The sequence below is a fragment of the Nicotiana attenuata genome, unplaced genomic scaffold (assembly GCF_001879085.1).
Source record: "Nicotiana attenuata strain UT unplaced genomic scaffold, NIATTr2, whole genome shotgun sequence".
NCBI classification, from domain to species: Eukaryota; Viridiplantae; Streptophyta; class Magnoliopsida; order Solanales; family Solanaceae; genus Nicotiana; species Nicotiana attenuata.
The window spans coordinates 317,089-334,615 of record NW_017670867.1 but is presented as its reverse complement, the minus strand read 5'-3'; the positions used below and the strand labels follow the sequence as shown (position 1 = coordinate 334,615).

The 17,527-nt window shown below is 39.0% G+C and overlaps 1 protein-coding gene across 2 annotated transcripts; it reads left to right on the top strand.

The window, feature by feature from the left end:
• The first annotated feature begins 11,841 nt into the window (after positions 1 to 11,841).
• On the top strand, positions 11,842 to 16,495 carry LOC109244044 (heptahelical transmembrane protein 1-like). 2 transcript variants are annotated; one of them, XM_019411069.1, is made up of 4 exons: positions 11,842 to 12,269; positions 12,369 to 12,461; positions 14,713 to 14,770; positions 15,632 to 16,495. In XM_019411069.1, exons 1-4 carry the CDS (start codon positions 12,034 to 12,036, stop codon positions 16,286 to 16,288), a joined length of 1,044 nt encoding a protein of 347 aa, XP_019266614.1. In that variant the 5' UTR covers positions 11,842 to 12,033; the 3' UTR covers positions 16,289 to 16,495. The 2 variants fall into 2 exon arrangements, with proteins under 2 accessions (XP_019266614.1, XP_019266615.1); XM_019411070.1 differs by having other exon boundaries at positions 16,113 to 16,196.
• Positions 16,496 to 17,527: the final 1,032 nt, after the last annotated feature.

Genomic DNA, 17,527 nt, shown 5'->3' with positions numbered 1-17,527 from the left:
CCCTCTAGCTTGTACCAAGTCATCAAATTTCCAACCCTATCGGGATATCCAACATATGGGGAGAACAACGCACATCTCGAGAATGCTACCGCATTGCCCTGGATTGTACAACCACTCAACAAATGAAGGGCAGAGCAAAAGAGGCATAACAATTATCAGGGCCGAGGTCGAGCAGTGATGAAAGGGAAGACGTCATCAAAGACCCTGAAACGGTGGAAGCTACAGAATTGACCATAGAAGACCTCGACCCCGTCCAACTAGATGACAACGACCACATGAAAAAAGCTTACATCGGCTGCAGAACCAGGTAATTCCGTCAATTTTTAACGACTAACGCGGACTTGTTTGCTTTTAGCCATGCAGATATGCCAGGTATTCTGAAGGAGATTGCTACACACAAATTGAACTTCGACCCATTTCACTCCCCGGTGAGGCAGGTTAGGCGTAAGTTCAACTCCACGATAAACGATGCAGCATGCGAGGAAGTCAAAAAGTTATTGGAAAATGGCTCCATGAGAGAGTCAAAATACCCGCAACGGGTATCCAATGTGGTCATGGTGAAAAAGAAAAATGGGAAGTGGAGAATGTGCATAGACTTTACATATTTAATTAAAGCATGCCCCAAAGATTCATTCCCATTACCTTATATCGACTTATTGACGCGATGGCCGGGCACGAACTGTCGAGTTTCTTGGACGCCTACTCAGGCTACAATCAGATCCTCATGGAAGAAGAGGATCATGAAAAAACCACTTTCATCACCCATCAAGGAACATACTACTACAGAGTCATGCCTTTCGGACTGAAAAATGCAGGGGCGACGTACCAAAGGTTGGTAACAAAAATGTTCAAGGACCAACTCGGCAAGACGATGGAAGTCTACATAGATGATATGCTGGTCAAGTCCAAAAGAAAAGAATATCACATCGACCACTTGAGACAAACCTTCAACATACTCAGACAATACAGAATGAAACTAAACCCCGAATAGTGTGCATTCGATGTGGCCTCAGGAAAATTCTTGGGTTTCCTAGTGTCCCGGCAAGGCATCGAGGTCAACTCTGACTAGATCAAAGCCATCGAAGGGATACCAGAGCACTTAACCACCAAAAAATAGGTTCAGAGGTTGATTGGCCGCTTCACCACCCTTTTAAGGTTCATCTTGCGATCATCTGATAGATGCCACAAATTTTTCGGTGTACTCAAGAAGGATAACGACCTCCAATGGACCTCCGAGTGCGCCCAGGCCCTGAAAGTGTTAAAGGCCGACCTATCGTCGCCACCACTACTTTCAAAACCAGAACTTGGGGAACATCTCCTCGTCTACCTTGCTGTGTCTGAAGTAGCTGTGAGTGCAGTCCTAGTCCGAGAAAACAAAGGTGTGTTATCTCCCATCTATTACATTAGCAAAACATTAGTCGACGTCGAGACGAGTTACCCCCACCTCGAACAATTGGCCCTGGCCTTGATCGTAGCTTCGCGAAAGCTTAGACCCTACTTCCAGTGCCACCCCATCTCAGTAGTCACGACTTTTCCCTAGAGAAGTATTTTGCATAAACCCGAGCTATCGGGCAAGCTAGCCAAATGGGCCATAGAATTAAGCGAGCATGATATCACGTATCAACCGCGAACGACGATAAAGTCACAAGTTCTTGCCGACTTCGTCGCCGACTTCAGCGCAAAAATAATGCCCGAAGTCGAAAAAGAAGCCGCTCACGCTCCTCTCCAGACTCAAGATCTATGGATTTTGTACACCGACGACACTTCTAACGCGTCAGGGTCCGGACTGGGACTCATACTAGAAGTCCCAACAGGCGAGTGATTCGCCAGTCCATAAGGTGCCCGGACATGATTAACAACGAGGCCAAGTATGAGGCCGTGATTGCAGGATTAAGGCTAGCACTCAAGTATGGGCGAGATGGGTCAGTCTGCGCTAAGACTCTCAACTCGTCGTCAACCAAGTCACGGGGACTTTCCAGATCAAAGAACAAAGGTGACAAAAATACCAGGCCGAGATTTGTAGACTGCTTCCCGAGTTTGATGAATGTCAGCTGGACCATATTCTTCGAGCACAAAACCTTGAAGCAGACGACCTCGCCAAATTAGCAGCAGCCACCAAAAACATAACCGGAGAAAGAAACGTGGTCACCCTCGTCCACTCATCGATAGATCAAATCGAGGTAAGGATCATAAATCTAACTTCGGACTGGCGCAACCGTATTGTTACATACTTGCAGGATGGCGTACTCCCAGATGATAAAAAACAAGCCAAGAAGCTTCGGATGCAAGCAGCCAGGTACAGTATCATTCATAATGACCTATACAAGAGGGCATATGGTGGCCCCCCGGCGAAATGCGTAGGCCCGAATCAGACGCGGCGCGTCCTCCAAGAAGTCAACGAAGGCCACTACGGAGTTCATTCCGGCAATCAAGCTCTGGTCAGATGTCTTATACGGGCAAGTTACTACTGGCCCACCATGAAAAGAAGGCTACAGACTTCGTGAAAAAATGCGAGCAATGCCAAAAATACGCTCCAATGATCCACCAAGCGGGCGAGAACCTCTATTCAGTCACTTCCCCTTGGCCGTTCATCAAGTGGGGAATGGACATCGTCGGCCCCCTCCTAGCAGGGTGAGGCAACGTACGATTTCTTATGGTTTTACATGACTATTTTTCTAAATTGGTAGAAGCAGGAGCATTCGCCCAGATATGCGAACAGGAAGTGATCGCCTTTATATGGAAAAATATTGTATGCCGCTTCGGCCTCCCCAAATAGATCAGTTGCGACAACAGACCCCAATTTACAGGAAGAAAAGTCACAGAATTTTTTGAGAAGTGGCATATCAAAAGAATACTCTCAACACCGTGTCACCCCGCAGGCAACGGGAAAGCAGAATCCTCCAATAAATCAATACTGAACATCATGAAGAAAAAGCTCGAGGACGCCAAGGGACTATGACCAGAGTTACTACCAGAAGTACTTTGGGCCTACCGAACAATGCCGAAGACGAGCACGGGAGAGACACCCTACTCATTAGTTTATGGGACTGATACAGTAATACCGTTCGGAGTCGAAAAGCCCAGTTTGAGATATTCCCACGAGAGCGGGACAAGGAATGACGAAAGTGGAAGGAAAGAGCTCGAAGAAGCCGAAGAACGGAGAGATATGGCCTATGTAAGGATGATCGCCCAAAAGCAATAGGCAGAACGCTATTATAACGAAAAGGCAAAGGTCAAACCACTCAAAGTCGGGGACTACGTGCTCAAAGCTAAAACACAAGCAAGCAAGGACCCGCGGGAAGAAGGCTTAGATGTTTATGGGTGGTTGATATTTGGACTGATTTGTGTTTTCTATGTTGGATTAGTGGTTGCAAACACTAATTTGTGCCTTTTTGACTTGGGCTCTTCTTGACAAAGAGAGTTTGAGTCTAGGTAATCAGTCCAATAAGGAATTGGGGCGTACTCAAGAGATTGATAGCCCCAATTAAAGGGTTAAATCTAGAGATAGTAATACCCGACTTGAGCCTACATTGCTTGCATAATTTCGACACCCAATTGGTCTTGAGAAAGTCAATTAGGGCAAAGTCACTCAAGCTACCGAGAGGTATAGAGTGAGTAGTGTCGTGCATTGGCTATATCTCAATCCCAAACATAACATCTTACTTTAGACTTTAGAACCCGTCAAGTATTCATCTAGGGGAAAGTCACTTCCCTAGTGCCTCGTTACCTATTTAGAAAACCCTTCAAGCAATTATTCTTAGTTAATTTAGCATCTCAGTAGTATAATATTAGAAGTAAAAAAAACAAACAATTATGATTGGAAGCATAATTAAGAGCATTACGCATTGCTAGTTTAGATAGGAATCCAATTCCCAAATCTAGCTCCCTGTGGATTCGATCCCGACCTTTTCGGCTAAAAGCTGCATCGACCACTCTCGCCACTCCATAGTGGTGCAGGGTTGGCCCCGATCATTTTTTGGCACCGTTGTCGGGGAGCTAACGGTTTTGGCTATCTATCTAAATAGTTTTGTGTATTGTTTTTCTTTCCTTCTGTGATACTAACTTGTGTGTGACGCCAATTCAGGTACAATATGGCGGCAAACAACAACAATGACCCTCTTGGAAACGTGGTTTCGGGGGAGGAGGTTGATGACATCGGTGAAGATGAGGTGCCTCTTGTACCTCAAGGAGAGGTCGCCAGGCCAATACCAATGATAATGTTCCAGACCCTCCCCCGCCACCTCCAAGAGTAGCTCCTCGGGTGCTTCCCAACCAAGGATATGCTAGTGCAATTGTCCCACCCCGGATCCGGGTGGGCAATTTTCAAATTACCAATGTGATGCTGACCTTGTTGGAGCAGCGAGGGTATTTCACAGGTGCTCCCGATCAGAACGCTTACAAGCACCTTAAGGGTTTTGTTGATACATGCTGGGGGAGCAAGCAAACGAACGTGTCAGAGGATGCCTTGCGGTTGAGACTTTTCCCTTTCTCTCTTCGAAGGAAGGCACTAGATTGGCTGGAGAGACTCCCCAACCACTCCATCCATACATGGGATGAGTTGGCGGACAAATTCATTGCAAAATTTTTCTCGCCGGGGCATATTGCAACTTTGAGGGATAAAACTTTAGCTTTCAAACAGGAGCCCAATGAACCATTGCATGAAATTTGGGAGAGGTACCGGACTATGGTAAAGGAGTGTCCCAATAATAATATGACTGAGGCAATGATACAACAGACTTTCTATCGGGGTATTAACACCACTAACCAGTGCATAGTGAACCAACTCGCCGGGGGCAACTTCATGAACACACCGTATGATCAAGCGTGTAAGATATTGGATGAGATGGCGGACACTTCTTCCGCTTGGCAAAGCAGAGCAAATGTGCCACAGGGTGACCCCACTGTCATTCACTTGCACAAAGAGCTTCATGATCATGGACAGGCAATAATAGAACTTACAACAACAATGAACTAGTTAGCAAAGGCACAATTACAACAGGTTCAAACTCCTCGACAAGTAAATGCTATGGAGGGTGTCAATATGCTAGTGAACAAAAGAAGACAAAGAGGCCAACAGAACCAAGCAAGTTTGGATCAATATGACCAAGACAGTGGTGGGTTCCAAGATGATGGCTATGATGAGCAGAATGAAGAAGTGCAATTCGTGAACAACTATCAAGGCCAAAGGGGCAATTCTTCCATCCAACAACAACAATGGAGATCCCAAGGCAATTGGGGAAATCAACAACAAGGGAACAATAATTGGGGGAACAACAACCAAAATCCAAATTGGGGCAACCAGAACAACAATCAGAACAATCAGGGTAACTGGAGCAGCAACAACAACAACTGGGGTGGAAACAATAATCAGGCGGTTGGAACAATAACAATCAGGGAAATCGGGGGCAAGGCTTTCAAAGGCCTCTAATGTATCAACAACCGAACAATCCACCTCCATTCCCATCCCAAGGTCCTAGTTCATCCAACAATGACATGGGGAGAATTGAAATGATGTTTGAACAGATGATGAAAAGGAGTGCTGACTCCGATGCTCAGTTGGCATCCCACAATACTTCAATCAGAAACTTGGAGGTTCAGCTAGGCCAAATCTCACAATCCTTGAATACTCGCCCTAAGGGAGATCTACCTAGTGATCCGGTAGTCAAACCGAAGGGTGGAACAATACCGGACATGCAATGGTGGTAATTACAAGAAGTGGACGAGGCGGTGATCTGAATGCCTCCAAACAAAAAGAAATTTTGAGTGATGAAGTTGAGTTGCAAGAGGATGAGATCCCTTTGGTGGTTGAGAATGTGATTGATGAGAACGTGAATGAAGAAGTGAGGATTGATATCAAAGATACCAAGGTGGAAACTCAGAATGACGTGAACCCGTCTAGGGAACACGTAATAGACATGTCGGAAGCAGTTGTGCCTAAAGCCAAGGCTCCTTTTCCAAGGCCACCTCCACCTTATCCTCAAAGGCCCGCGAAGCAGAAAAATGAGAACCAGTTTAAAAAATTCATTGACATGATGAAGAGCTTATCCATTAATGTGCCTTTGGTGGAGGCTTTAGAGCAAATGCCTGGTTATGCTAAATTCATGAAAGATTTGGTGATGAAGAAAAGATCCATGGACTGTGAAACTATCAAGATGACCCACGAAGTTAGTGCTATAGTGCATTCTATGGCTCCGAAGTTGGAGGATCCCGGTGCTTTCACCATTCCGTGCACTATTGGGAGTGCAGACTTTGCTAAAGCTCTATGTGATTTGGGGGTGAGTATCAACTTGATGCCCTACTCATTTTTCAAGACTTTGGGTATTGGACAACCGAGACCGACTTCCATGAGATTGCAAATGGCAGATAGATCAATGAAGAGGCCCTTGGGTATAATTGATGATGTTCTCGTCGGGGTGGACAAATTTATCTTGCCGGCTGATTTTGTGATTCTTGACTGCGAGGTCGATTTTGTGGTGCCTATAATCTTGGGAAGACCTTTTTTGCAACTAGGAAGGCCTTAGTTGATGTAGAAGCAGGGGAACTCACCTTCCAAGTGGGTGATGAAAAAGTGCTCTTTCATGTGTGTAGGTCAATGAAGCAGCCCAACTGTACTGAAGTGTGCTCATTTGTGGATCTTGTCACGGCAGTAATAATTGATGATACTAGTGCAATGATAAATGTGGAGGACCCTCTAGAGGCGGTTTTGTTGAATCTTGAGGTCAATGAGAATGAAGGCCAGGTGGAGTGTGTCAATGCTTTACATGGAATGAGCTCTTACTCTTATGAGCCTCGGAAGCTATCTTTGGATCTTGAGAATAGGAAGACTCAACCAATAAAGCCCTCAATCGAGGAACCTCCGGTGTTGGAGTTGAAGCCGTTGCCTCCACACCTCAGGTATGAATTCTTAGGCCCTAGTTCAACTTTTCCAGTTATTCTTTTCTCTTGTCTTACTAACATGCAGGTAGATGCCACATTGGCGGTGCTCCAAAAGCAGAAGAAGGCAATTGGATGGACTTTAGCTGATATTCGGGGAATAAGCGCCGCCTTTTGTATGCACAAGATTATTCTTGAAGATGATGCAAAGCCCTCCTTGGAACATCAAATGAGGTTGAACGAGGCAATGCAAGAAGTTGTGAAAAAGGAGGTGATCAAGTGGTTGGATGCCGGGGTTGTGTAACCCATCTCTGATAGTTCTTGGACTTCTCCGGTGCAATGTGTACCGAAGAAGGGTGGTATGACCGTGGTGACCAATGCGCAAAATGAACTAATTCCTACCAGAACAGTCACTGGATGGATGGTGTGCATGGATTACCGCAAGTTGAACAAAATGACTCGCAAGGATCACTTTCCATTGCCTTTCCTTGACCAGATGCTTGATAGACTTGCTGGGCGTGCCTTCTATTGTTTCTTGGATGAGTATTCTGGGTACAACCAAATTTTGATTGCTCTTGAAGATCAGGAGAAAACTACCTTCACTTGCCCATATGGTACCTTTGCCTTTTTTAGGATGCCATTCGGGTTGTGTAATGCACCGGCTACATTCCAGCGGTGTATGATCGCCATTTTCACCGACATAGTGGAAGATATTTTGGAGGTGTTCAAGGAAGACTTTAGTGTCGTGGGTGACTCATTTTATGAATGCTTGAAGAACCTTGATAGGGTGTTGGCCCGGTGTGAAGAAACCAATCTTGTGCTCAACTGGGAAAAATTCCACTTCATGGTTGAGGAGGGCATAGCCCTTGGCCATAAAATTTCAAAACATGGCATAGAGGTGGACAAAGCTAAAATAGAGGTGATTTCAAGGCTTCCTCCCCCTACTTCTGTCAAAGGGGTTAGAAGTTTTCTTGGGCATGCGGGGTTCTACCGAAGATTTATCAAGGATTTTTCGAAGGTAGTGAACCCTTTGTGCAAGCTATTGGAAAAGGATGCCAAGTTCGTGTTCGATGAGAGATGTATGCAAGCTTTTGAACTTCTCAAGCACAAGTTGACCACCACTCCTATTATTACCGCACCCAATTGGAGCTTGCCTTTCGAGCTCATGTGTGATGCGAGTGATGTTGCGGTTGGGGCGGTCTTGGGTCAAAGAGTGAATAAAATATTTCATCCGGTGTATTATGCGAGCAAGATAATGAATGATGCTCATATGAATTACACGGTGACTGAAAAAGAGTTGTTGGCTATTGTGTTCGCAATGGAGAAATTTCGGCCATATCTCATGGGAGCCAAGGTCATAGTTCATACCGATCATGCCGCTCTTCGGTANCCCACCGCGGCCGCAATCCATTTGATGCGGTCCGCGGTGAGGAGATTCAGAGAGGTGCAGATTTTGGAAGCTCAAGCACTGCGGCCGCAATCCATTTTATGCGGACCGCAATAGCCTCACCGCGACCGCAATCCATTTTATGCGGACAACAGTAGGCTCATCGCGACCGCAATCCATTTTATGCGGTCCACGGAGAAGAGATTCAGAGAGCTGGAATTTTAAAAGTTGGAAGCCACTACGGCCACAACCCATTTTATGCGGACCGCAGTGAAGCCACCGCGGCCGCGTTGCATTTTCTGCGGTCCGCGGTGGCCAGATTCAGAGACCTTAAAATCAAGCTAGAAAGCCTCACCGCGGCCGCGGTGCATTTTTCGCGGTCCGCGGTACCTCTGTAGGGGTATTTTTGTCCAGAAAATTCGACCTTGTATAAATAGTTCTTTTTCAGATTTTTAGGGTATCTAACTTTTAGCTGAGCACGTGAACGGCATATTTAGACTATTTTGAGTAATTTTATTGTGGGTTTATCATTAAATCTTCAATTATTAGCTTGTAAACATATTATATGGGTTATTCTTTATCTAGTTATCTGTTTTCTTCCATTATTATGAGTAGCTAGACCCATTAGCTAGGGTTGTGGCTCAACCCTAGTGTGGGTATTTGATGGGTCTTGTGCTTTAAGGCTTAGATGTTTATGGGTGGTTGATATTTCGACTGATTTGTGTTTTCTATGTTGGATTAGTGGTTGCAAACACTAATTTGTGCCTTTTTGACTTGGGCTCTTCTTGAGAAAGAGAGTTTGAGTCTAAGCAATCAGTCCAACAAGGAATTGGGACGTACTCAAGAGATTGATATCCCCAATTAAAGGGTTAAATCTAGAGATAGTAATACCCGACTTGAGCCTACATTGCTTGCATAATTTCGACACCCAATTGGTCTTGAGAAAATCAATTAGGGCAAAGTCACTCAAGCTACCGAGAGGTATAGAGTGAGTAGTGTCGTGCATTGTCTATATCGCGATCCCAAACATAACATCTTGCTTTAGACTTTAGAACCCGTCAAGTATTCACCTAGGGGAAAGTCACTTCCTTAGTGCCTCGTTACCTATTTAGAAAACCTTTCAAGCAATTATTCTTAGTTAATTTAGCATCTCAGTAGTATAATATTAGAAGTAAAAAAACAAACAATTATGATTGGAAGCGTAATTAAGAGCATTACGCATTGCTAGTTTAGATAGGAATCCAATTCCCAAATCTAGCTCCCTGTGGATTCGATCCCGACCTTTTCGGGTAAAAGTTGCATCGACCGCTCTCGCCACTCCATAGTAGTGCAGGGTTGGCCCCGATCAGAACCTTCGAAAAATTAGATCTGGTTTTTTCACTACGAGGGATTATCTCCTCCACCGTAGGAAATTTCTCGTCTTCAATAGTAATTGAAACGGTATCATCATGGGGAGGCATGCACACTGCCAAAGGAATAGGGTCAGTTGCCCTACCAAAGCTAGAAGAAACATTAACCATTGTTTTTTAGAAAGGGTGTTGCAAGTACATGAAGGTTAGGAGCAGCAGAAATCACCAGAATCAGGGAAAGCAAAAATACGGAAGCAAGGTCAAGAGGGAAAGAACTCTGAATGAAGAAGGAAGAAGAAGATACAGGGGTTCAATATCTAGAGTGCAAAGAATAAGGCAAAGGGTTTCATATCCCTATTTATAAGAATTCAGGCATCAATACTGAAAAAACAAACCGTCACAACCCAACGCAGGTATCGAAACGGCAGAGGCACAGGAAATGACACAAGGCATCAGAAAAATGCGTAGTAATGACGTCATTCTGAATCGACGTGACTTTAGGTTGCTGCTCACGAAAGGCCACGTTGCTACCTCGGCTGAAATGCTATTGCTCGACCTGCTCGTCTAAACTTCTCAACCACAACTAACAAAGTCCGCTCATCGAAGTCATCCAGGGCCGGCCTTAATAAGCGGAGGGACTAACTGTATAGGTCAAAATATGCTTTAAGGCAATTTAACATAAAGTGGTATTAAGGAAAAAGACGTGGTCGAGGTCGACTAGGAAACAATAGGATTCGTGGCCGGGCAGCCAACAATGGTCGAGGTCGAGCACCAAGGACAGAGCACTAACATCTAGTTTTTGTAATAAGATACTAAAGATAATATTCCATTGAATATTCTCTGCATTTGTACTATTAGGATTGATTCGGGATATGACTCATATAAAGAGAAAAGGAGATAAGGGGATAAGGCATGTAATATTCATTTGATAAGTACACTTTTTGAGAAGAAGACTATCTCTCTCTAGCAAAGATACAAACTCTCTAAGATTTCATTATCTATTATTTCATATTTTTTTTCATCAGATCCGAGAATAGTTCCAATATTCTAGGATTTGTTTGTCATTCATCACTGTCAGAAAGAAGAATCATCCACCTCATTCAATATTAGGTGAATCATTTTTCTTATTTACATAAATGCTATTTATTGCTTGATGTTCCTCTATTATTGCTCAAATCCTTTGGAATATTAAATGCACATTGTTTTCAGTTTCCTACCAGCATTACCTCACGTTATTTATACTAACTAGTTCTAAATCTAGAGATATTATCATTACCTAGGTTTAATCCTTTATTAAATAAGATTTAATAGTTTAACCGAAAGTTTATACTTTTTGGTCAAACAAAGATTTTTTTTGTTTAACTATTTGGTATTTAAAATTCATACTAATCTAGATATTGTTGAGGAATAGATGAATTTTCCCGATGAAATAGAAATTGGATTCGTGTAATAGGAGAAAGATATTTCATTCCTTAGCCGGAAAGATATGTGGCATGAAAGAGGGATTAAGTGGAACAGAATTGACTGAGTGGTAGAGTCGTTAAAATACTTGTTTGTTCCATATATTGGACCTTAGCCCCATGGAGGAATATGTTACTCTAAAACATGAAAGAATTGAAATCTTATAAATCAAAATACTATGTAAGAATGATATGAACTACCTAAACAAGAATTTTTTAACAACAACAACCAGTTCAAATATTCACAACCAAGAAGGAAATGCTCTCTAAGAGAAATTTTTCATGTTCAAGTCTTGAACTTGTGACATCTAATTAAGAGTCGAGAGATCTCATCCATTCGACCATATTCCTTAGTAATCATTATCCTTTCCTTTACTCTAGAATGCGGCTACTCAAAAATAAAATAAAATAAAATTATAAAAAGATGATTGAATCATGAGAAATAAATCAAAAGGGATTGTTACGCAAATAGCCAGTCAAATTTCATATTTATTTTTTCTAGCCGATATATATAGAGTATACATTGATTAATTATTTACAGCTATACATATATCATATATATTATATATTTGCCGGTTATTATTAGTTTAAGAGATATGATGAGCGGCTATTTGGGTAACTTCTTCGAATTAAAAGGGGTTATCTAAGGCATCACGTGAAGAGAAGTTATTGATGACCTACCAACAATCTGTATTTGCTATTACGGTGAGAAAGTCTTAACCAAAAAAAAAAAGTGTCGTCTCTATAAATGCTCTTTTCTTCCCAACTTACCCTAAAATAAAACCCCACATAATACTCGGACAAAACAACCTAAAAACACCGTCACACACACACACACACACTCATCAAAATCCAAGAAAAATATTATAGCACAAACTCTAAAAGAAAAACTAGAAACTCTCTCTCTTCTTCTTCTTCTTGTTCTTTCTTTTCTCTCTATGATTAATATCATATTAATTTAAAGATGATGAATCAAGAAAAAGATCAGAATCTTGATTCAAACAGAAACTGCTACAGCAAAAAGATGGAGAAAAATGGAATAAGAAAAAGGGAAAAATACCCTTTAATTTCTTATGATGAATTACCAGAATATATGAAGGATAATGAGTATATATTGAATTATTACAGAGCTAATTGGCCTCTCAAAGAAGCTTTTTTCAGTATTTTTCGTTGGCATAATGAAACTCTTAATGTCTGGACGTAAGTATCTCATTTCATGTTTTATTTCTTAATTTAGATTTTTAAATAGCATAAATTGCAATTTATTTATCTGGAATTTTGAATATATTTTTTTTACAGGCATTTGATTGGATTTATTCTATTTATGGTATTAACCATAGCTAATGCAGAGCATATATCTCAACTTGCTGATTTTATGACTATGTTTATTAGGTATGTGCTTAATTCTGCTTCTTTTTTTAATTTTTTTCTACGTATATTTTTTTTCTCCAAATTTTAATTCCTTACACATCTAATTGTTGACAGTGAAATAAAACAACATTTTTTACATTTCTTTTCTCTTATTTATTTTCTTATATTATTGCATTTCCTGTTGAGCCGAGAGTCTCCTGGAAACAACCTCTCTGTCCTTTTCGGGGTAGGGGTAAGGTCTGCATACACTCTACTCTCCCCAGACCTCACTAGTGGGATTTTACTGGGAATATTGTTATTTGTTGTTGTTGTTGAAATAAAACAACATTTTATTTTATTTTATTGAAAATACCTTTTTTTTCCATTCATTTACCACCAAACCTCACTCATCAAACTGCATATTTTAAGACTAATTTGTTTTTTTATTTATTTATTTTTATTTTTCACTATTTTCAATAATTTATCTTTCTTTAATTAAGTGTCTATATATCCCTTTCCTCATTGTCTTAAGTAATTAGATAGCGTTTAACTTCAACAAAAGAGATTATAGGTTTGACTATTCTCATGTAACACCAATTGCAGCACAAAAAAATAAAGAGATAATGTTAAAAAAAAAGAGAGAAATTAATAGATTAGGACTTATGATATGATAAAAGTGTCACCTAAATGATGATAATATTAAAAAGAAAATAGGGTATTAATGAGTTAGGAATGATAGAGCCACCTACCATAAATGATTATGGTAAGATGGATGGAATCTTTCTATTCTTCGCTAGTGATCTCGAGTTCGAGCTAAATTTTTTTTTTCTTTGGTAGGATTTATACCATGCAAATTCAAATTAGTGTGGACGTATCACGAATATTAAACACTGTATCAGAAACTAAAAAAGATATATCAGGAACGAGTCGATTGAATCCAGTAGCTTTGGTTCAAATCTTGTTTTTGCTTTAAAAAATTGTTGAATATTTATAAATTGTTAACTTAGAACCCAGTAATTTAAAAAAATTAGAATTCTAACCCATAAATTTAAAATTCTCGCTCCTAATATTATATCCTTTTTGACGTGCTGAACTTTAGTACGTAAGCAACTTTTTATGAAACCAAGGCCTAAAATATCCGTAGGTGGTCCATTATTGAAATTTTTTATTTTGTGTCTCACACAACTGACACTATTTGTGTGAGGTCTCTTTTTTGTCTCATAACTGTATGGGTCCCAGAATTTTGTGGACCCAGATATGTAAGGTGGGTCCACAAATATGTGATATAAAAAGAGGTCTCACACAACTAAGTTAAAAAGACAGTTTCAGTATGCTTGTACGATATTGCTGGCGATCAAACTCCCAACCACTTTCTTTAAATGTTTGCACTTCTATTTCAGCTGATATTTTCTTGGTAATATTTTGAGAAAGATATTTAATATGCTTAATATCATGAGTATTTGTTTAAATTATCTTTTATTACTTTTTAATCTTCTCATTTAATTAATATTTCACTAGTGGAAACAATAATTTCAGTTCGCCAAAATGACTAGACGCTCAAGGGAGATGAGCATGTTTGGTGTCTCTTTTTGCGTATTAATTAAGTACTTTTCCTTTTATTTCTTTTTTTTTTGATTTATTCTTTTAAAATTTTCACACATTAAAACTCCTATTCTTCTTTTGTCACCGTAAAATCTTATATGATTAAACAAAATATGTATATTAAAACTAGTAACAGTGTATGATGTAGCATATAATCAATGGGTTCAACTGACCCGATATTTTCAACATGCATAATAAATATAGATGCAAGAAATTTTTTTTAAAATTTTAATTTTGAACTTATAATTCAAAAGTGTAACGAGTTCGCAATAGTAAGAACTAAGGTGGAACATGTAAATTTATATCTTGGACCCCTTCTTAATAGTGCATCCATCCTGCCAAAATCCTAATCCGTCTCTGATATCATGAGTATTTGTTTAAATTATCTTTTATTACTTTTTAATCTTCTCATTTAATTAATATTTCACTAGTTGAAACAATAAAGGTAAATTCAGAAAAAGTAATAAATAACGTCTTGTTTTTCTAAAAGTCAACTATTTTGAAACAAATTCAGTTCGCCAAAATGACTAATAATACGGGGACTAATAACCAACTATTCCATTTCAACACATAAAACTAAACTTTAATATCAATTTTTTCTAATCCATTAAAAATACTTGAATTAATTTTGAATATTAGTAATTATCATAGTCTAAGATGAAAAAATTTGAATTTTCCTTCAATCTTGCAGAAATTTTCCGACGAGTGGAGATGCAAACATCTCTCACAATTCAAAGGCTTTTTCCCAGGTGAGTTACCTGCTGGGTTTTTGAATATTGTTAGTAGTATATTTTCATGAACTTTTAAAAGTTTAATCTCGGGCAAAAATCAGCTCGCGGCCGAAACTATTACATCCGATAGTCGCAAAAGGGTATAAAATTTGTATGTAACATACAAAAATGTATATATACACAAAAAATTATACATTTTCTGGCTATTATTTTGAGTGCGGTTATCCAGTGTAAACTGATAATTTTACACTATCAGATCACATAAATGATAACTACAGATAACTTTCATAACAAGTGAAATTAATTACTAGAAAAATATAATTGTCAACCTGCTATAACAAGTTAAATCACATTAATGTGTAAAAATTCTTTGCGCCACCAGTATATACAAGTTAAATTCATTTTTAGGAAGGATTTAAGTTGTGCGAACTGATAATGTATAGCTTTTTATACTTTCAGACTAAACTTACCACAATATCAGGTAACTCTTCGTATTAAGTTGGATATGATAATATGGAAAATAGAGTGATGACGTGCTCAGTAGCAGATCCAGGATTTTAAAGTCATGGGTGCTCGCTAATAAAATTCTGAAAGAAGAGAAAAAAAGAGTTAAGTTGTGGGTGCTCACTCAATATTTGTCTAAATATTTTTATAATTACCTATGCAAATTTACTAAATCTGGTCAAAGATAATGAACGCTCGAGCACCCACAATTGACAATGTAGATCCGCAACTGGACGTGCTATAACCAGAATAAATTGCATTGGTAGCGTACGTAAAACATCTTTACAATGTAGGCAACAATGTATACAACTTTAACCCTTCTAATAACTATGTCATTGAACTGATAGCGTAAAAATTCTTTACACTGACGCGCAGGACCGACACTTTCAAATGGACATCATATTATCAAATAGGGTAACAAATGAAGCAACTTGGCCATTCTATGTGTTCTTAGCTGGTGCAATGTTCTGTCTTCTATCAAGCAGTATTTGCCATCTTTTCTCATGTCACTCACAAAAACTTAACCTTTTCTTAGTCCAAATGGACTATGTTGGAATATCAATAATGATCATCACTTCCTTCTTTCCACCAATGTATTACATCTTTCAATGTTCACCACATTGGCAAATTGTTTACCTCATTGGAATCACAATCTTGGGAATTTGCACTATCATAACCTTGCTCTTCCCCGTGTTTTCGACCGGAAAATATCGGTCGTTTCGGGCCGGGCTTTTCATGTCTATGGGTTGTTTTGGTCTGGTACCTGCAATCCATGCACTTGTGTTGAATTGGAATGATCCTGTGAGGAATGTTACACTTGCATATGAATCTGCAATGGCATTGTGTTATATTACAGGGGCTATATTTTATGTTAGCCGAATACCGGAGAAATGGAAGCCTGGATTTTTTGATATAGTTGGTCATAGTCATCAAATATTTCATACATTTGTTATTTTTGGTGCATTGGCTCACTATGGTGCTGCGAGGATTTTCTTGGACTACCGGACTCGATTGGGATGTGACAAAAGATAGAGAAATGACGCATTTTGGATACATTGTGTTATGTCTGATACATATAGGGCCAATATTTTGGTATGTAAGAACTATGTATTGTATAGTCAGATGCGAATATAGGGTGAGTACTGTAGTATTCAACTAAACTCATTGTTTTCGGCTCAAACTATGTATACATATGCAGAAAAGAAATAAAAAATATATACATATATTATGATCAATTAATTCAGAGATAATAACCATTGTATGAAGTGCTGCTGGTCTTTGATACCATTTTAAACTATGTATTTCTCTAATTCAGTGAAGATACTTCCAATTGGAAAACTATAGAGTTACTTGATCCGAGAAACATCTCTAAGTTGGCTTATGGTTAGTTTTCTACTCAAGAATTTTTCATTTCTTTTTCCTAATTAATTAAAAGTTTACAAGATAGAAAAATAGTTACGGCAATGATTTAAATTTTTTGGAATAATCATTGTAAATTTTCTCTTAAAAATTATGAAAAAACCAAAAAAGACATGTAATATGAATTCAAAGTAAACTGTACGTGGTTTTAGTGAAATTTATGTTGTTACTCCCTCTTTTCCATTTTACAACAAAAAACTATGTGATTTTCCCTCCATTTTGCTTAAACTTCCATAAAATAGTCGAGGTGAGCGCAATTTATCTAATAATATATAATTTAGTTACTATTATTTTTTCACAACGTTCTATATCTCAATCATATACTTAAACTTTTCATATTTGGAACCTTTTGGGATTTTGATATTATTTCGCTGAGAATATTATTTAATAATTTCATACTACTTCAAGAATTCCAATATACATTTAATTATTCAAATGTTTAAAATCTTAACCCCAAAAAAAAGGCAGTAAAGTAGGTCGTTCTTTCTTTCTATAGGCGACCAACTGTTATAAAAAAAAAGGATTTTTTCATTCCTATACACTATTGGAAACTTTATTACCCTAAATGTTCATGTTTAGTAAATTACCCTACCTACACAAGTTTTATTTACAAAATATATACATTCCACCTTAAAAGGCTCTCAATCCATTATTAGTGCCTTCAATTAAGGGATTTAGTTACACCTTTACCTTTTGTTTGGGAGTTGTCCTCGAGCTATCTCAATTTTTTGTGGATGTCCTGTTTCCAAGTTCAACATAATTCTCCCAACATGCTAAAAAGATACATTATGCATGTCTAAAAAATGTTTATTTTCTTTTTAATGTTATGTGACAATAAATTTCAATAGAAAA

What these genes read in the sequence shown, in the direction of transcription:
- LOC109244044 (XM_019411069.1), top strand. Translation starts at nt 12,034, where the DNA reads ATGATGAATCAAGAAAAAGATCAGAATCTTGATTCAAACAGAAACTGC. An exon ending in GAAACTCTTAATGTCTGGAC is followed by an intron (nt 12,270 to 12,368) that starts GTAAGTATCTCA and finishes TTTTTTTTACAG; the next exon opens with GCATTTGATTGGATTTATTC. An exon ending in ATTCAAAGGCTTTTTCCCAG is followed by an intron (nt 14,771 to 15,631) that starts GTGAGTTACCTG and finishes ACTGACGCGCAG; the next exon opens with GACCGACACTTTCAAATGGA.